The 20,803-nt window shown below is 44.7% G+C and overlaps 1 protein-coding gene across 1 annotated transcript in view; it reads left to right on the top strand.

Moving 5' to 3' along the window:
- Window positions 1–20,670, top strand: part of usp19 (ubiquitin specific peptidase 19) — a 66,134-nt gene extending 45,464 nt beyond the window's left edge. The window contains exons 15-26 of the mRNA XM_056302110.1: window positions 54–164; window positions 329–430; window positions 1,919–2,059; window positions 2,376–2,494; window positions 2,704–2,847; window positions 5,988–6,376; window positions 6,518–6,628; window positions 7,718–7,943; window positions 8,295–8,447; window positions 8,591–8,757; window positions 9,078–9,253; window positions 19,289–20,670. Of these exons, the coding sequence (XP_056158085.1) occupies window positions 54–164; window positions 329–430; window positions 1,919–2,059; window positions 2,376–2,494; window positions 2,704–2,847; window positions 5,988–6,376; window positions 6,518–6,628; window positions 7,718–7,943; window positions 8,295–8,447; window positions 8,591–8,757; window positions 9,078–9,253; window positions 19,289–19,429 (1,980 nt within the window). The 3' untranslated portion in view covers window positions 19,430–20,670. The remainder of the gene's footprint in view (window positions 1–53; window positions 165–328; window positions 431–1,918; window positions 2,060–2,375; window positions 2,495–2,703; window positions 2,848–5,987; window positions 6,377–6,517; window positions 6,629–7,717; window positions 7,944–8,294; window positions 8,448–8,590; window positions 8,758–9,077; window positions 9,254–19,288) is intronic.
- Window positions 20,671–20,803: the final 133 nt, after the last annotated feature.

Raw genomic sequence — 20,803 nt, 5'->3', positions numbered from 1 at the left:
CTCTCTCTCTCTGCTTTTCTATTGCTTCTGCATCTCTTTTTCACTTCCTACAGGTGTCCATCACATTTGACCCCTTCCTTTATCTTCCTGTCCCATTGCCTCAGAAACAGAAGGTGCTCACAGTCTTTTACTTCGCTAAAGAACCTCACAAAAAACCTGTCAAGGTAAGGGGACATGGCAGCCTATCTGACCTTTTTTAAGAATACAAGTTGAAGTGATTCTGTTGCTCCAGTAGTTCTAGTTTCTTTGTGAAGAGGATTTATTAACCCCTGCCACAACTTTTTGGTGCTTGTGTGTGATTGTGTGTGTATGGGTGTATATAATTCAGTTCCTGGTAAGTGTGAGCAAGGAGAACTCTAGCACAGCAGAAGTCCTGGAGTCCATTTCCAGAAATGTGAGGATTAAACCAGAAAACCTCAGGCTGGCAGAGGTAAGAGACAGTTGATAAACAACACAGACACCTGCTCTTCCAGTCTATATAATGTGAATGGGATACACAAAATGCAGTTGAGGAAAACAAATGTGACTTGAGCAGCTTATTATAATTGGTAGTACACATCTTAGTGTATAGTATTGCCTCCTCTACAAGGGTTTGTGGTTTGATTCTCCCAAGGGCCACCCATGCTATAGAAATATAGGCACTTATTGTGCTGTAATGTGCCTTTGATTTAAAAGTATCCACCAAATTGGGGTGCCTTGGTAGCACAGCGGTTTATTCCATTGGCTACCAACACTGGGATCACCGGTTTGAATCCCCGTGTTGCCTCTGGCTTGGTTGGGCATCCCTTCAGACACAGTTGGCCATGTCTGGGGGTGGGAAGCCAGATGTGGGTATGTGTCCTGGTCGCTGCACTAGCGCCTGCCCTCGTCGGTCGGGGCACCTGTTCAGGGGGGAGGGGGAACTGGGGGGAATAGCATGATCCTCCCACGCGCTACGCCCCCCTGGCGAAACTCGTCACTGTCAGGTGAAAAGAAGCAGCTTGCGACTCCACATGTATCGGAGGAGGCATGTGGTAGTCTGCAGCCCTCCCCGGATCAGCAGAGGGGGTTGGAGCAGCAACCAGGACGGCTCAGAAGAGTGGGGTAATTGGCCAGATACAGTTGGGGAGAAAAAAAAGGGGGGGGTATATACCAAATTACATGTTATTTATAATGAACTTCCATGGCTACCCCCAGAAATTGGGGGGGCGACTCTATTTAGTTATTTTTTGCCCTCAACCATGATGAGAGTCCCTGTCTGTGCTGTATAGAAAAAGGCCCATACCAGGATTCAGTTGGGTCGACACCAAAAATATTATTTGGACTTAAGACCAGAAAGTTTGACTTTGCCTTTATTAGCCCGTCAGATTTCCTTCATGGTTTGGGAAAACATGATTAAAATGGAAGTGGATGTTTTTTTTGTGGGAGGCAGTTTTCCTGACCTCAACTGTAAAACCACATTTTTTTGTTATACCACATTACTTTTCCATGAGAGAAATGCTTAGGTTATTTATGCACTCTGCATTACGGCGAGGGTAAGTTGGCATGATCTGCGCTAAACCATTTCTGTCTTGAAGCAGTACTACTTGTAGTTCCTGCTTCACTAGAGAAGAAAAATGGTTAGATGTTTAAATGCTGGTGCAGTTAGTGTGATTTCCACAAAACCACGACCCCCGACAATGAGATTAAAATGGAAAAAGTCAAATTGCAAGGGTGTGTAGATTTGTGATTTTTCCCTTGCAAATAGAAGGCAAAAACAGCTGCCTAAGAATTCTATGCTTTCCTCAAAGAGCACTCCATTTTCAGAAGAGAGTTTTACTTCTCAAGTTACTGTTTTCTTCTATCCTAAGTGTATCCCAAATCTGGACAACGTTATAACTGGGTTGAAACTTGCTTTTTAAGATGGGCATCAATCTTTATTTTCCTTTCTTCCCTGAAGGTGGTTAAGAGTCATTTCCACCGAATCTTCCTGCCTTCCCACTCCCTGGACACCGTGTCCTCTTCCGACATGCTTTTCTGCTTTGAGGTGTTGTCCAAAGAACTGGCAAAAGAGAGGGTGGTGTTGCTCAGGGTCCAGCAGGTAACAACAACAGTTCTAATGTTTGAGTGTCCTCTCTTTAAGAGCTTGACATGGAGTTACGGAACTTGCTTAAATGCTCAAAACACAGGAATCACTGATTGGGTCTTAAAGAGTTGAATATTGTCTAATTTGCAGTAAGTATTGTAGTAATTGCAACTATTAATGATGCTTTTATATGTCTGCTAATATTCTTTTCAACAAGTGGCCAAGTGGTAACCAAATGAAGACTTTTTATCGCTATGCAAGTTAGGAATTTTTTTTTTACCTCTCCTCTGTCATCCTGATCGCATCCGTGCCTTGTCTGTTGTAACTTCAGCGACTCCAGGTCCCCAGTATCCCCATCTCAAAATGTGCCGCCTGCCTAAAGCCTCCCCTGTCCGAGGAAGAGAAGCTGAAGCGCTGCACTCGCTGCTACCGTGTGGGCTACTGCAACCAGTGAGTTTACTTAGAATGTCTACCGCTCAGCCTTACATAAAATCAGAAAACATCAGTACTCGAACACGTGAAACTTTGTATCATAAGGGAATATGAAGTGAGATTATGTATTTATATCATAAATTGTTCACTGACTCAACTATCCTCCAGTCTGAAGTTCCAAACACTCTTTTCTTCATTCTTCAATAAATGGCTCTGTTTTTCCCCAGAGTTTGTCAGAGGAACCACTGGCCCAACCACAAGGGTCTGTGTCGTCCCTATACGGAGAATGTAGGCCTTCCCTTCCTGGTCAGTGTGCCAGAGTCCCGACTCACCTACACCCGCCTTACCCAGCTGCTAGAGGGCTACTCCAGGTACATGATAGTCATACACATGCTCCTACTCGCATTCAGTTTTTATTATTTTTAAATATCATGTTGAAAGTCCAAATTTACTTGCAAAAGAAGTTAATGACTTCTATCTATAGCATATACTGTTGACCCATCTTTATTGCAATATGAATTACACATCAAACAATACATATCAGTAGGCCACTATTATAGACAGTGTCAGTTTTTGATTTGTATATTGTCATATTCAACACGAACAGCTGTCAGAAAGCTTTGTATCTCCACTTATGACTATCTCTTAATCTTATAGTAAGGCTACTTTTGGAACCAAGCCCTTCATGTTCTCAGAATTAGAATCAGAATCAAGTTTATTGGCCATGTAGGTATGCACTACATGGAATTTCACTCCGGTTTCGTGGCTCTTTCAGTACACTTCACAGAATAACAACACTAAAACACAACAATCTTCAGATATGTACACAAGGTTGACTATACAGGTGAAATAAGAGGTGATAAAGTGCAGTGGTGCAGAGAATATATCAGATGCTGAAATAGATGTTGGCAGGTTACTTACATACATGCCTGGGGTAGATGGACATGACGGCGTGTACCAGTATATACAACATGTACAGTGCAATGTATACAACATGTACAGTACAGTATATACAACATGGTTGGATTTATTTGACAATGTTAAGCGTTCATTTGAATGACAGCCCGTGGAAAGAACCTGTTTTTATATCTGGTTGTTTTTGGGTACAGTGCTCTGTAGCGCCTGCCAGAGGGGAGGAGTTGGAACAGGTTGTGACCAGGGTGTGATTGGGTCTGCAGTGATGTTGCCTGCCTGTTTCCTGACTCTGGAGGTGTATAAGTCCTGAATGGAGGGCAGGTTGGCACCAATGATTTTCTCTGCAGACTTAACTGTCTGTTGTCATCTGTCCCTGTCCTGTTTGGTGGCCGATCCAAACCAGACAGTGATGGATGTGCAGAGGACAGATTGGATTATTGCAGTGTAGAACTGAATCAGCAGTTCCTGAGGCAGGTTGAACTTCCTGAGCTGGCGGAGAAAGTATATCCTCTGCTGGGCCTTTTTGATGATTATGTTTGTGTTGGATGCCCACCTTGGGTCCTGTGAGATTGTGGAACCCAGAAATCTGTAGGTTTTCACCCATACACCATGCTGTTGAGTATGTTGGGGGCGGCTCGGGGCTCCTCCTGAAGTCCACTGTCATCTCCACAGTTTTGAGTGTGTTCAGCGCCATGTTGTTATGGCTGCACCAGAGGGCGGCCTGTTCAATCTCCCGTCTATATGCATACTCGTTGCCATACCAGATAAGGTCAGTGACAGTTGTGCCATCTGCAAACTTCAGGACTTTAACAGAAGGGTCACCTGAAGGTCAGTCATTTGTGTAGCGGGCAGAGCACACATCCCTGGGGGCCGCCAGTGCTAATTGTTTGGGTACTGGATGTGATTTTCCCCCCAAGCCTCACCAGCTGCCTCCTGTCTGTCAAAATTTTTAATCCACTGGTAGATGGGGGTTGGTACAGTGAGTTGGATGAGTTTGGAGTGGAAGATATCTGGGATGATGGCGTTGAAGGCTGAGCTGAAGGCCACAAACGGGACCCTTGCATGTGTCCCTGGGGAGTCGAGGTGTTGAAAGATGTCATGCAATCCCATGTTGACTGCATCCTTCACTGCACTGACGCGTTTGCTAGGTAGGCACACTGCAGGGGTCGAGCAAAGGCCTGTGATTTCCTTCAGGTGGGCCAACACCAGTCTCTTGAAGGATTTCATGACCACAGATGTTAGGGCAATGGGCCTGTAGTCATTTAATGCTGTAATATGAGGTATCACAGAATTGGGGACCAGGATGATAGTGGAGCTATTGAAGTAGGAGGGGACTTCACACATCTCCAGTGATTTGTTGAAGATCAGTTTGAAAATGGGGGCCAACCGGTCAGCACAGACTTTTCAAACAAGAGGGTGACATGCATCCGGGCCCGGTGCCTTCCTGGTCTTATGTCTCTGGAAGAGCTGGCGCACATCCTCAACATAGATTCTGAGTGTGGTTGGGGGTTCAGTGGGGAGGAGAGAGTGACCGTCAGGGGGTACAGTTGGTTGTGTGTTGTGGCCGGGGGGGGGGTTAGGGGTGTGAAAGTGCTTTTTCAAACCTGCAGCAAAATCCATTTAGATCGTCACCCAGTTGATGATTCCCTGCAGTGTGTGTCTGGGGGGGGGGGGGTGTCTCTACCTGTAGTTGGTAATGTCTTTCAAACCGCTCCAGAATGATGATGGGTCATTGGCAGAAAACCTTTTTTCAACTTTTCAGAGTAGCACCATTTTGCCACTCTGATCTCCTTTGTGAGTGAATTTCTGGCTTTGTTGTACCGGATTCTATCTCCACTCCTGTAAGCTTCCTCCTTGGCAAGTTTTGCTGTGAGCCAGGGCTTATTGTTGTTGAAGGTACAGAAAGTTTTGGTGGGCACACACATGTCCTCACAAAAGCTGATGTAAGTCAAATTAATTTTATTTGTATAGCCCAATATCACAAATTACAAATTTGCCTCAGTGGGTTTAACAGCAACACAAAATCCTGTCCTTAGACCCTGTCATCGGATAAGGAACAACTCCCTAAAAAAAAAAAACCCTTTAACAGGGAGAAAAAAACAGGAAGAAACCTCAGGAAGAGCAACAGAGGAGGATCTCTCTCCCAAGACGGACAACGTGTAATGGATGATGTTCTGTTTACACAATTTACACACTACAACACTGAAAGAGGATAAACAGAATTATAATTTAAGATGTCACAGTGTCAGTAAGTTCATCCAGGTGTGTAGATGCAGCCTCAAAAACACTCCAGTCGGTGCAGTAAAGGCATGTTAGGATAGTAAGATCACATGGAAAAATACACAGTATTTAGGATAAGATCATGTTTGTTTTGTTTTACATCATTCAGTCAAAGACAATTTTGTAAAGTGTTAATTTACAATACATCATGGTCTCTCTCCCTCTTCCTCATTTACTTTTTATTTTCACATATTTATTTATTTGCTTGTGGTTTGAATATGATTGTATTTTTTTTAAATAAAAGTTACTTTTTAAAAATCAAAAAATCTCTCTCTCTCTCCCTCACTCCCTCGCTTCCCTCCCTCCCCATGTGCAGGTTTTCAGTCAACGTATTCCAGCCTCCTTACCAATCTGGCAGGACATCACCAGAAACCTCCCAGTGCCGTGCAGACCTCCCTCCACTATCATTAGGCACGCCTGAGGGTCTGGGTTCAGGAGAGAAGGCCATGGGTAGTAGTAGCACTTTAGGAACAGGTGATATGGAGCTTGAGAGCCCAACTCTCATACCTGAATCCCAGGCAGAATCTGCCCAGGCATCAGCTTTCCAGTCAGGGGAGCCAGAATCCTTCTCCTCTCGGACTTCACACCCCATCATCCGGACCACGGACTCAGGATTTTCTGAGCCCCCCTCCTACACCTCCTGCTGTTCTCATGACCCTCAGGCTGAAAAAGAGACATCCTGTGAGAAGGCAGTGAGACCAGAAGGTAAGGGAAACAAATAAATTATTGTCAGCCTCACCGCCCCCCCCCCCATCGGCACCCACTTCAGTCATAGAAATACTTCTGTTTTCCACCTCTCCTTGCCTTCCCTTCCCTTCCTTCATTCTCTATTCCGCCACTGTTTAGCTGCAGTAACAGGGTACCAGCAACCAAGTGAGTCTGCGTCGGGTCATGCCAGTCAATTCTACATTTCTCTGCTAGACCCGAACAACAAGGAGCAGAGACTGGATGAGAAAGGTAAGTTATTCATGATATTTGAATATTGAGTGGAGTCAATTATGGTGTGTTCATTATTTTCTGTAGTCAGATTAACGCTTACTTGTGAGATCGAAGATTGACGATGAAAACTATTAAAGTTGAATTCATCAGTTTATCAGCCTATAACTCAAGTGTTGCCATTGTTGTCCAAACACTTCCTTACTCTGAAGTGGCAAATAGTCTAGTTTCTCTGTGTTTCAGAACTGCCGCGTCTGTCCTTTTTTCATAATGTGAGGTGAAAAATATATCTAAATATTTAATAATAGAATAATGAGAGCCCCGTTACAGCCTGGCGGCCTGTCCAGGGTGTCTCCCCGCCTGCCGCCCAATAACTGCTGGGATAGGCTCCAGTATCCCCGCCACCCTGAGAGCAGGATAAACGGTTTGGATAATGGAAAAAATGAGCGCTTCCTGCTGTGGCAAAAGACCCAAACCTTTTCATTACTATGAGTAAATAACAACAAAATAAATAAAAGTTAATTATGATGGAAAAGGAAATGAGGCTGGCAGATGTTTGTATTAATTAATGGTATTGGTAGATAATTCTAGAATAGATAATGTATTCTCGCTGTCACTTGACAGCTTCAGCACTGTCAACTATGGCTGTGGCGATAGTGATGATGTCAACCGAATTCCATCTATAGGTAGTTAAGTAGCTAGCTAACATAACTACATACTCAGAAGACTGCTCTAAAGTGAACTTTGCAAGTTAATGTGCTACAAGTGAGATTAAACATGCTGTGTATGACCTTGAACTCAAGATTAAAGCATGTTATTAGATGTCGCTGCATGAACACTAGCTGGTGTAGTAATAATGTAGGCAGCTAAACTATGTCTATATCAGACTGCTACTTACAGAAATGGCAGTGCAAAATTTTTGGTTTTCAACCTTGTGTTTTGTTTGTTTTGAGCATGATCTTGACTGTTTTTACTTCGGCTGCAGCTAAAATTGATGGATAAACCGGGAAACCTATAACGTCTGCACCTCAGATATGCAAAGTGTGTGTGGGAGTGAAGCAGCTAAAATTCAGAGCCTCCATCACAAAGACCTTATTTCTTTGGCTACAGCCTCCGCAGACGACACGCTGGTGGACATCCCGGAAGAGGCAACCCTGGAGTTGGTTTGGAAGAACAATGAGCGTTTAAAGGAGTATGTCCTTGTGCGCTCCAAGGAGCTGGAGTTTGAGGAGGACCCGGGCTCTCTGAGTGAGACAGCCAGAGCAGGGCACTTCACTCTGGAGCAGTGCCTCAACCTCTTCACCAAGCCTGAGGTGCTGGCACCAGAAGAGGCATGGTAGGGATGTTAAAATTGGACATGCTGACATGATTAGATGCTGATTGTTTCACCAATGCACACCAAACTAAAACACAAGTTTATTTTGCTTTTTTAAACTTCACTGTCATTCTGTTTTTTCCTATAGTTGGGTCTGTCTTGCATGCACTATATTGATGATGAATAAGCTCATTGACTAAACTCAACTGATACCTGAATTGAGGCAAAAAGACCATTGTTATTATATTTCATAGAACGTTTTTTTATTGAGCCGTGCAAAGCACGATTTGATGTACCATTAAAATGTTTGATTGTATGTGTCTTGTGTTCTGAATCAGCCGGTTAGAAGTAACTTCTTGGTCTGTGTTCAAGGTACTGTCCAAAGTGCCAGCAGCACCGCGAAGCCTCTAAGCAGCTGCTGCTGTGGCGCCTGCCCAACGTGTTGATCATCCAGCTCAAACGATTCTCTTTCAGAAGTTTCATCTGGAGAGATAAGATCAACGACATGGTCGACTTTCCTGTCAGGTGTGCTTTTGCGTCAGTCGAATTACTGGAGCGATGGCAAATTCATTTTGACTTGTTTTGAATGGTTTCAAGAGGTATTTTGTACAAACTGTACATTTGTGTAGTATTTCAAGTATAGCCTCTAATTTCATCTTGCCCTTTAGGAACCTCGATCTCAGTAAGTTCTGTATTGGCCAGAAGGATGAGATGCAGCAGCCCCCTATATATGACCTGTATGCAGTCATCAACCATTACGGGGGCATGATAGGAGGCCACTATACAGCCTATGCACGGCTGCCCAGCGATAAAAACAGCCAGTGCAGTGATGTCGGTGAGTCTGTTTGCGTTCATCTTTGCCCCTTTGGTATGGCAGCTCTGATTGGTGTTGTCATGATTTCTTAACGACTTGTGTGCTGATATATTAAAGAACTAACCGTCTCTTCTGTCCTCTCCTTTCCTCAATCCCCCTCTCTTCTCTTCTTTTTCCTTATCATTTTTCCCTTTCAACATCTCCCCTCCTTTCCTCTTGTTCTCTTCTTTTCACTCCTTTTCCCATCATTTAATCCCATCGTCAATAATAATACCTCTTTACCCTCACTATTTTCCCATCATCCATTCACCTCCCTCCAACCTGTCCCTGCCCTCCTTCAGGATGGCGTCTTTTCGACGATAGCACTGTGACAACGGTGGAGGAGAGCCAGGTGGTGACCCGCTATGCTTACGTCCTCTTCTACCGCCGGCGGAACTCCCCTGTGGAGAGGCCACCACGCTTCTTGGGACCGCTGGGGGCCGAGTCGCCCGCTGCTGCAGGAGCCACAGCCAGCCAGGTGAGAGCGTCGCCCATCTATACAACAACAAGGCGTTGTTTGCATTATGTCAGAATAGGAGTAATAATCTGATCAACTATCCACTCGTGGTATTTTATTTGGTCATGTGATTTGAGAAGGAGTCCCAAGGCAGTAATCCTTGATGGGGTTGCACCACATCACTCCAGAATCAGTTTACTAAGTTTGCATGTGAAGTTATCAGGTTCCTAGTGACAGCTAATCAGTTCAAAACTAGTGATTTGCTAGTTTTTGGCTGCACCCATTCCAACATAAGGGACATCATGGCTAGTAAAGCTTTACTGATGTGTGTAAATATGTTCCCCAGTAACAACTGCAACGGCTACCCGGTGAGAAAATGTTGAACTATGTAATACGCAAAGTGCATATTACAACATAAACTGTAAACTACCAATATAAATGTATCTATTTTTCAGTGGATTTTTTTCCTTGTCCAAATCAAGGAACCAAGGACGGGGTGTCATATAACCTGATTCCACCGTGAGTGCTCTAAAGCCCTTTCAACCTGTCATTGATTGAGGGTTGTGTAAATAAGCTCGACTTGACAATGATTTCCGAGGTAAACTGGACCTGTTTCAACTCTTAAAATCCAATAGCACTTGATAAATATCAACCAGGACTTCCAGAATGCTTTGTAACAGGAAACGACCCCCAAAAAACTAAATGAAACCAGCTACAAGCAGTTTTTGATTTTTGCATAATGCTGTGGACAAAAGCAGTGGTGTCTCGCAGAAGATTGTCTTCATTGTTGCAAAGATCTACATTTAAACTCTGGTAGCTTGTGCATTTGTCTTGAACAAAAGAGTGAGAGGTATGGTGGCGTTTTGTAAAAACGGGCGTTTACAATGTTGCAACACAGTATCATTTCTCTAAAACCTCATTAATACATGCCGACTAACCAATGAACCGGAACCCGGTTGTACGTGTTGGGCCTGTGTGAATGTTAGCCGGAGTGGATAATCCAGAAAAGTTGCACTGGCAATTTGCCGACTTGTGACCTAGTAACATTTATACAAGCTTTACGACACTTCTACAGGTGCAAGTGAACCAGTTATAAGTAATGTATCTGCAAACTGTTCACAGTAGATGACGTTTCTTTTTTAAATTTTCTCCCCAATTGTATCTGTCCAATTACCCCACTCTTCCGAGCCGTCCCGGTTGCTGCTCCGCCCCCTCTGCTGATCCAGGGAGGGCTGCAGACTACCACATGCCTCCTCACATACATGTGGAGTCACCAGCTGCTTCTTTTCATCTGACAGTGAGGCGTTTCGCCAGGGGGACGTAACACGTGGGAGGACCACACTATTTCCCCCCCCGAACAGGCGCCCCGACCGACCAGAGGAGGCGCTAGTGCAGCGACCAGGACACATACCCACATCCAGCTTCCCACCTGCACACATGGCCAATTGTGTCTGTAGGGACGCCCGACCAAGTCACAGTTAACACGGGATTCGAATCGGTGATCCCCGGTGTTGGTAGGCAACGGAATAGACCACTATGCTACCCAGACGGCCCACAGTAGATGAACTTTGAGGATTTTCTTTTAAACTAGTAAATGTAGGCGTCTGGGTGGCGTGGCGGTCTATTCCGTTGCCTACCAACACAGGGCTCTCCTGTTCGAATCCCCGTGTTACCTCCAGCTTGGCCGGGCAATTGGCCGTGTCTGCGGGTGGAAGGCCGGTCCTAGTCGCTGCACTAGCGCCTCCGCTGGTCAGTCGGGGCGCATGTTCAGGGGGAGGGGGAACTGGGGGGAATAGTGTGATCCTCCTACGTGCTACGTCTCCTTGGTGAAACTCCTCACTGTCAGGTGAAAAGAAGCGGCTGGCAACTCCACATGTATCAGAGGAGGCATGTGGTAGTCTGTAGCACCTCCCCGGATCAGCAGAGGGGGTGGAGCAGCGACCCAGATGGCTCGGAAGAGTGGGATAATAATTGGTTGGGTACAATTGGTGAGAAAAGAAAAGGGGAGGGGGATAATCTGAGACTGAAAAACTCATCGCAGCTTTAAGTAAATCTTATTGACCAGTATTAAGTAGACTGTAGTGCTGAACCAACATCCGTTTCAAGCTTTTAAACTGGAAATTGCCACTGCTGAGACAACTTCAGGATAGAAAACTCAGTCATCGTTGTGCTGGCCTCTTTTTTACAGGTGTATATTTTACTATTGACTGAATTGATAGCAGCAGAGAATGTCACTTCGACTGCAGTAGATCTTCCATACATTTTGTTCACATGAAAGCCACCTGCAGGAGTATTGCATCATTTGGTTATCAGTACTTTCCTCCTCCACTTGTGTCCATCAGTCTAGTGGCTGTTCAGATTTGCTTGAGTACTAATGCTGATTTAGAATTGGGCTTGATTATTTCTCCCACTTAGAAATGCTTGATAAAACCAGTCCTTGGGAATTTGGAAAGGGAAGCTCTGACACTGAAATGGTCAGTTAAGTTCCAAAAGTGGTTCCAGACAAAGTTGATATCTTACGCATGACTCAGTTTGGTTGAGCAGCCTACTCGTGTCTATAAAGTTGGACCTGGTGGGAATTGATGCTTATGTCATAGCCTGCTAAACCTTTAACTTGGAAATGGTAGAAAAAAGTACTTAATCAAAAGGACATTACAGTACCTGGGTGATGAGGCTGGAAAGTGCATTGTCCTGAAACTTCCTTAACAAATGGAAAAGTTTAAGTGGGGTGGGGGTAATGCAACACAGTGATTGCCGGACCGAATCCCCGTGTTACCTCCAGCTTGGTTGGGTGCCCCTACAGACACAATTAGTCGTGTCTGCGGGTGGGAAGCCAGATTTGGTTATGTGTCCCAGTCACTGCACTAGCGCCTCTTCTGGTTGGTCGGGGCGCCTGTTCAGGCGGGGAGGGCAAACTGAGGGGAATAGCATGATCCTCACACGCGCTACGTCCCCCTGGTGAAACTCCTCACTGTCAGGTGAAAAGAAGCGGCTGGTGACTCCACGTGTCAGAGGAGGCAGCCCTCCCCGGCAGCGACCGGGACGGCTTGAAAGAGTGCGGTAATTGGCCGGATACAATTGGGGAGAAAAGGGGGGGGGATCCAAAAAATAAATAAACGAATAATCGGGGGGGGGGGGTAATTATTGTAAGCCATGAATTTTTCACACCCATTTTCTCCATTTTCCAACCTCAGTACCTCCTCTGTGAAGATTCAAATAAATGTTCATATTTGTATTCTCTTTATTGGAATGAAAGAAATGCATTATTTTCTTTATCCTTGTTCAGGAAGCTCTTCCTCTTGTTTCTTTTCCTTAACCATGGATGAGGGGAAAGTTTTGGTTGCGAGCTTGTAATTGCTCTAAAGCCTGTTTATTCATCAGTCATCGTTCATTTAATGCCAGGCTTGGTGTGAATCTGGTTATTGCTTAAAGGAAAGGAAACTCAAGTCACACTCGCCTCCAAATCCTGCTCCAAGCTCATGTTCAGCTGGTTCTGAAATGAAGTTTAACACTTAAAGGACTTCATCTGTTCTTCCTTACTTGGTTGCTCACTGGTTTAAATCCAAGTGTTTGAGTTAACAGTATGACTGTTCACAATTATTTAATTTAAAAACTTTTTTAGGAGCAGCCATCTTACCACAAAGTGCAGGAAAAGAACTTAAGCCTCCTACAGACTGTGTGATGTGGGCCGTCTCAGATGAAAGATGGCTAAACGTGGCGATATCTTTGGTCGTGGCTCCAAAACGGTAGTCCTACATCGCACTGTGAGACAGGTTCAAAGACAGCCGTTATTACGGTCTTGTGACCGAAGATAAGCTGGGACAAAAGTCTAACAGTGTCAGAAATGTAGGACGACCATCTCACAATGTGACTGCTGCTACGACCTACGTCTACTAACCAACCAATAGAAACGCAGCATGAAATGGCGCACTGATCAACGCCACGCAGAATCTTTGATGGCGTTAAACACAAACAAACACACTGTTAGCATCTGTGACCCAAATGCCATGGAGTCAACAAAACAAGAAAAATGAGCTGCGGTGACTATTGAAAGGACTCGAGTCCTGTGTGGCGTCATGTTGCTCTACCAACAGCGTAGATTGATGACGTGCGCTGATACGGCACGCATGCTGATGACGTTTTTATGGACTTGCGTCGTAGCCTGTGATTCAGTAGGTGTTATCGTACAGTCTACACACATCACACTTGATGTTGTACCAAGTTTATTACATCCATATGGATCTAATATACTTGGGTACGAGTTCCCTGGCAGCTCCATGTTGAATATGGAGCTGCCAGGGAAGAGGAACAGAGGAAGACCAAAGAGGAGGCTTATTGATGTGGTGAGGGAGGACATGCAGGCTGCTGGTGTGACAGAGGAAGATGTAGAGGACAGGAAGAAATGGAAACAAATGATTCGCTGTGACGAGCCCTAACGGGAGCAGCCAAGACTAGTAGTAGTAGTAGTAGTAGTAGTAGTAGTAGTAGATATGACACAGTGTGGTTTGCAGTGAACTTACGGGATTGCTAAAATCACACAGTCTGTAGGATGCATTAGGGAGGGCAGGAGCACTTTGTGCTCTGATTCAGATGACCATCTCGTAACTTATAAATCATGTGACTCGTTCTCACATGTGTCCATGTGCTTGCTGAAAGGCGTTCCTCTCTCTCTTCCAGGGCGTGTTCTCATTAGAGTGAAGGCATGTCACTGGCCAGCCTCCTTAAACATGCGTAATCAGGGACGTAATGGAGCAAAACAGTTTAAATGCTGCATTCATGTTACTGGAAATAAGCCCCCTTTTAAAAAAAAAACAGTAGTTATGGTGGTAATTCTTTTTTCACTTCACATTTTAACTGCCCCTTATGGCTCCTAATTTGTTCACTGCCCTTCATAGTTCGGATCGGTTAAATACAGACTACTTGGCTGATAAAGTGTTTCTTCTTCATCATCATTGTTTACTGATGTAGGCTGTCAGAATGCCACTACCTCCCTGACTTGATAGCGCTGTGACTTTCTCTTCTCTGATTTAATGTCTGACCGAGTGTTCATGCAGGTTTAGCATCATGGGACAGGATGTTCTGAGGGGGCGTTTTGATGTTGAAATGTTTAAGGCCATAGTTGTAGGATGACGTTGGATGTGAAGGTGTTGGTTGGAATGTCAGCTAAATGTCTGTGTAATTATAGTGTTTGTTAGACCACGCCTTTTCCCAGAAGCTGACACAGGTTTCCGACAATCGCAGGCCTCTCTAATATGGCAGGAACTGGAGGAAGAAGAAGAGGAGCTTGATGAAGGGCCCCGTGCCCTGTTCCGCACTGGGCTGCGGAGGAGACAAGCACCGAGGATAACGGCGAGGACAGACGAGGAAGACAACGATGGAACCGAGGGGCAGGTGCGACGGAGGCGCTGGCGGAGGATGTCGGATTATCCTGACGATGACTGTGTGCGATATTTTGTCCTCGGGACCCTGGCCGCGGTGTTTGCTCTCTTCCTCAACGTGTTCTACCCTCTTATTCACAAAGCCAACTGGGGCTGACGTGTGGTCAGCTGGCACATGAAGGGCATTGTTTAGGTATTTCTTTCAGATCAGTCATGCAGGCGGAGCCTCAGCGATGGACTGAAGGTGGAGTTAGCTGTTTAACATGTCAGCCAACACAATCATGCACATAATGTCATCACCAATTCTGAGAAAGACCAGGTCCGAGTCAGCTGTCCTTCGCTGGTGTGATGGGGCCGTTCTGCATAAATGCTTACATCACGAAAGTGGAGTCAAATTCCATGTATGTGCAAACCTACATGGCCAGTAAACCTGGTTCTGGTTCTACACTACACATGCAGAGGGGACTCAGCTGACTCGGGCCTCTAAAGAAAACTGTCACACAAAAATAATATGGGCCTACAACACAATAGTTGGTTGCACTTAATGTATTGAAAGTAAACATTTATGCATTGTGGTGGGATAACTGAACGCTAACTTAACCTAAATGCTATTGTACACAGTGATGTTAGTATGGAGGAAGCTTGTGAAGCGTAGATGAAATATGGTGGCTGTCGACCCTCCTGCTTCAATGTATTGTGTTGACAGATGTACAGCTAAGTACTTCTCTCAGCTACTTGAGCTTTATGCCAAGTCTGCTTCATATGGTGCAGCCGAACAGCTCTTAACAGCCTTAAACACCAACGTAGTACTCAGCCTGTAGGCTGCATCACCTTAATACTCTAACCTACACACGCTTACATGCTAAGAAGTAACAATTATATGGCTTTGTTGCACAAGCAGAAGTGCAGTAAGAAATTCTGGATTTATACATCTAGATTTATACATCCAGATCTATACAGCTAGATTTATACATCTAGATCTACACATCCACATCTATACATTTAGGTGTATACATCCAGATTTATACATCCAGATCTATGCATCTAGATTATATATCCAGATCTATACATCTAGATCTAGACGTCTAGATTTATACATCCAGATCGATACATCTAGATTTATACATCTAGCTCTTCTTGCACGAGTGCTTTACAGCTGCTGCTCATCTGCACCACAGTCTCTCTATTTTTTGTTTTTATTTTACATTTACTGTAGTTTTGGTGCAAGTTAGATATGTGGATAGATAGTTTTGATGCAAGTTAGATATGTGTATGTATGTGTGTGGAGCATTTGCTCAGTAACATCAACCACTACAGTTAACGTTGCTTGATGAGCTGTGTTATGAAATCTGGAAAACATTGTGTTGACTGTGTGACGGGGGTGAACTATGGTAGAAGTGTTCTGTCGTGTCCTGGCAGCACGTTTGATTACCTGTCATCACTACAGTGTTGTTATGCTTTGAATGTACATTGTCACTTTACCTACTTGCTCTTCTACAAGTTTTTTTTAATTTAATTTCCATCATTGTGGGTTTTCAGATCCAGTTGTTGCGTAGTGAATTAATATTTGATCATTTCAAGCCATAGCCTGTCGAGGAATTGAACCTGTGTGGGTGGACTGTTGCTTAAGCTAAATTGAACAAACTGCTGTGTGTCTGCAAAATGAGATCAGGATGACCGTACGGTTCGTGGATTTTAAGACGGTCCCATCCACCTCTGAATGTACTTTGTATTAGTTCAGCGGTTTCCAGACTTTATAGGCAACACAACCCCTTCTGCGCCCCGACTGGGTCGATGCACCCCCGATCTTCCACACCGTAAAAACAAAACACGCAACGTTGTCAGTTACTACCTGCAATAAAGAAGTTTAATCATGTACAAATAACCAGGAAACACACACACAACGTTCAAGAGATCACAGCAACGCACTGTCACATTTGAATGAAGGTAAAACTACACTGCGACAGTTTGAGTAAGTTGTGTCAAAGTTGCGCACAAGCGGTCACTTCTCCAGAGCGAAGAGGATGGATGAGGGTGAGGACACGCACAGGCTCCGAGGCAGACCCTTTAGACCAGCGGTCTGCCACGTGAATGATTGATGACATCACTCTACACGCTTCAAGTATCCATTTCAAATTAAAAGCCCCCTAGCATTACACGGTCCAGCTCGAGCTTTTAATTTGAATATTGTAAAACATATTTTGTCCTTAGCAAATGCTTTGAGGCTCGGTGCCGGTCCATAGCCTGGTGGTTGGGGACCCCTGCTTTAGACCAATGCAGCGAATTCAGAGGGCAGCTGGGACGTGAACCCGAGCTGCCCGTATCGCGGGCGACTGCACTAACCAGTCGACTAAAGGGTCCGCCCCTTTAGACCCCATCACGAGAGAAGATGGGGGTGGGGAGGAATGCTGTCATATTTTCAGCTGCGTGGGAAACTAAACACCAGTAACTTGAATCAAATCACAAAGTTGCACACGATCCAACACTTCCCCCTCTCGTGCACCCCCGTGAGGCAGCTGGAGCCCCTGCAGGGGTGCGGGCACCGAACTTTGGGAACCCCTGTACTAGTTGTAGGGTTTTACAGTGTGCTGTGTGGAAAGTTGTGAAGATGTTCTGGTGCTTAAAAACAAAAGTAAAATGTTAGCTATGTGTTGGAACGGCACACGCTGTAGGAGGACACGTGGCCATGTTGGTTCTATAGAAGAGCCTTTGAAATGGCGCCTCCCCTCTGGAACTGGTACCTAAACCTAAACGCATAACTGTTTTGTTCACTGCTTGTTATCAGGAAAAGATGTTTGTCTGTATTGGAGTAGGTATTAATTTTCATTCTTCTGATTTTTTTTGTTTTGAGAGAGAGTCAACTAGTCAACTGAATATAGAAAATACTTTAATTGAAAAAATGTCTCCGTACAGCTGTCCTCTGACATACTGTAGGCTGAGCCGCTTTTCATTAGTTTTATTCTTTTACATCTTTTTTTTCCAAAATTAGTAGAGCTGTATTTCATACATTGAAATATGTGTTCTCAGGTACACATTTATCCGAAGGCGTATACAAACTCAGTGTGTGTATATATATATGTGTGGGTTTGTGTGTGTAATATCTGTGCCATGGCGGCACAGTGGCGCAGTGGTTAGCATGGTGGCCTCACAGCAAGAAGGTCCTGGGTTCAAGCCCCAGGGTAGTCCAACTTTGGGGGTTGTCCCGGGTCGTCCTCTGTGTGGAGTTTGCATATTCACCCCGTGTCTGCATGGGTTTCCTCCGGGGGCTCCGGTTTCCTCCCACAGTCCAAAGACATGTAGGTCAGGTGAATCGGCTGTACTAAATTGTCCCTACTGGTGTGTGTGTGTGTGTGTGTGTGTGTGTGTGTGTGTGTGTGTGTGTGGGGTTGGCCCTGTGATGGACTGGCGGCCTGTCCAGGGTGTCTCTCCGCCTGCCACCCAATGACTGCTGGGATAGGCTCCAGCATCCTTGCGACCCTGATAAGGATAAGTGGCCTGGATAATGGATGGATAGATGGATGGATTTTTTTGGGGGCAGGCTAAAGTGTCCCCTTATGAATTAGTGAGAGCCAATCAAAAAAGAATTAATTTTGTGGGAATAACATGCTACTTACAATGTCAAGCCTTTGGTTCTGCCCTCAGACAGCCAGCTGCTGTGTTGAGTCTCGCAGCTGCTGTGTTGAGTCTCGCAGCTGTTGTGTTGAGTCTCCTAGCTGCTGTGTTGAGTCTCGCAGCTGTTGTGTTGAGTCTCTTAGCTGCTGTGTTGAGTCTTGCAGTGTGGTGCATCTTTTCAAGACTCAGAATTGCTGAAAGTGAACAGTGATCGTGTGTTAGGCTCAGTCTCAGGGAACCTCCAGTGCTTTTTTTATTTTTATTTTTGACATCCAGGCATTGCAGGGTGACCTATGCTTGTAATACTTAGTACACCGTCATACTGTGTATACTTGACTCAAATATATGCAATTATCTTGTTTTTAAATGGCGATATGCCCTGTGCTAAATTATTCAGTTAGTGAAATATGGGACAGAATGTGTGAAATCTACCAGTACTCTTAATTCAGATGTTGAGCTGTTTTCCAGAGATTCAGCTGAAGATAAATATGATTCATGTGTAGGGCTGACAGGAAATAACAGGAATATCGGAGTGGCGTTTGGCTTTTCTTCTAATCAGCTGTGAGATGACGGCCATAACCGTTCAGTTTGAGAGGAATAATCATGACTGCACTTGTGTTTTGTGTATGATCATTCAAGATTTTAAGCATTTATGCACATTCATGTAATCTTAAGATTGCCACATCAATGAAATAATTTCAGCTGCTGTATTTAAAAGTATAATATAAAATCTGCTTTCATTCAAAACTGTGTCTAGGTACCTCAGTACAGACGCTGCTGTCTAATATATAATCATTGTACTTATTATAAAAAATAAAATTACCAACCTTTATAGTCTTTTTGAATATTATTTGATTTATTAACCTCCAGGAGTCTTCGTGTATGTAGGCAGTGGTAATTGTTCTCCAAGAGGAAACTGATCAGTGTTTACTGCGTTTGTTTGACAGGACAGTTGGGGGCGCCCTGGCCGTCGCTTCCAAAAGGTGTACTATCTGCAAAAGAGAAAGAAAGGATGATTATTAAGCAAACTAGCTTGATTTATTTGTAACACTGGTTCTTTTCACAGGCTTCTAGCCAAGCACTATTTGGGGCAGACCTGGATCCTGACGGGCCACCCACGCTGACCCCAGAATTGCCGTCTGACCTCTTTGCTCATTCTGGGGAATGTGCCGCTCCATCCTACACCAACATGGAGGAGGTGGATTAACCGTGACACGGACTAACCGAATACGGAACGGAGCTGAAGATTCCGGACGAATCCCGGCAGATTCCATTTAGTTCCCGGTGGCGGCCGAGCGACCCGACGGCTCCACGGGGAAGGTTGTGCAGTAGCCACAAGCTACTCCTCAGCTTAAAGACACTTTAGTGTACACGAATTACATGGGCATCTTTGGGTGTCCAAATAATGGTGCAATGTTAGCGGGTGTGAAGGTGGTAAGTGGGGATTAGACTGTATACTCGTGAAAATTGTGCACGTGCACAGGCAAATGTGGATAAAGTTAACACCTGCAGACCGATCATAAACGCATTTAGTGACGTGTATACCGGCCTATTGATACAGACCTACCACCTGTACAGTAGTAATACTCACACAATGCATATAGTAACATGCAAATACCCAGACGCTACACTTCTATAGCCATAGAGATCCCCCTCCCTGCAGCCCATTCTAAGCTGACCCAGTTTTCTTTTTCAACCACCGATTGAAGTAAATAGTGGCGAGCCTTTTCAGGCTTTCTTACCGATGCTCATTTTAGTCTAGCATAAGACTAAAACCTCACTGCTAACCTTGACCAGACCCATTCACCTCTTAAGAATGGTCTTACTGAACAAGCAAATGCTGATTATAGGGCATATATGATAAATTCAGCAAGTTGGGGAATTGGGAGTGATTACTGTTCCTGTCTGGGTTTTTTTTTTCCTCGTTAAGGTATTCCCTCGTCTCATGTATTTGTGCCAGATTGTCGTGTAACCTGGATTAAAATTGTAGCAGTTGACGTCAAAGGAAAAAGTGATGGTTGCTCTTTTTTTCTCTTTTCCCCCCACCCACCCCCATTATTTTTTCCTAAACACGTGAGAAGTGGTTTCCCCATCGTTTGTCGACTAGCCGAGTTTAATTTGTCTTTTCCTTCAGTTTCCTTTTTTTACCTGTTTGTTCACTAGATCCTGTCGGTGTGCTCTTCAAAGGCTTCGTATACAAAGAAATGTGCATGACTTGCATGTTCATACACACGGTAGACCCCCACGTCACACTGTTGTGCCCCCCCCCCCCACACACAGACACACACACACAACCGCATTGATTTTTGGTTTCTTTTTGAGCGTATTGTTTTGTACGCCCCTTTGCACCCTTCCTTTGTATGGGACTACGTATATAATGTGGGGGGCCCATTAAGAGTGTTGCTGTGAATACAATATAAATGGTAATATAAATAAAGACCTTTTTGAGAAGACGCTGACGTCAGAAGGGGTGTGTTTTACTGTCCCGACAGGCTTTTCTGAAAGACAGCCTTTGCTGCGGAAAGCTTTCTTTTCCTCCCAATTTGATTATCCACGCGGACGGGTTTTCACGCTGCAGGTC

This window comes from Lampris incognitus, chromosome 2 (assembly GCF_029633865.1).
Source record: "Lampris incognitus isolate fLamInc1 chromosome 2, fLamInc1.hap2, whole genome shotgun sequence".
Lineage (NCBI taxonomy): Eukaryota > Metazoa > Chordata > Actinopteri > Lampriformes > Lampridae > Lampris > Lampris incognitus.
The sequence above is the reverse complement of the archived record's forward strand: the minus strand, read 5'-3'. Positions and strand labels throughout refer to the sequence as shown.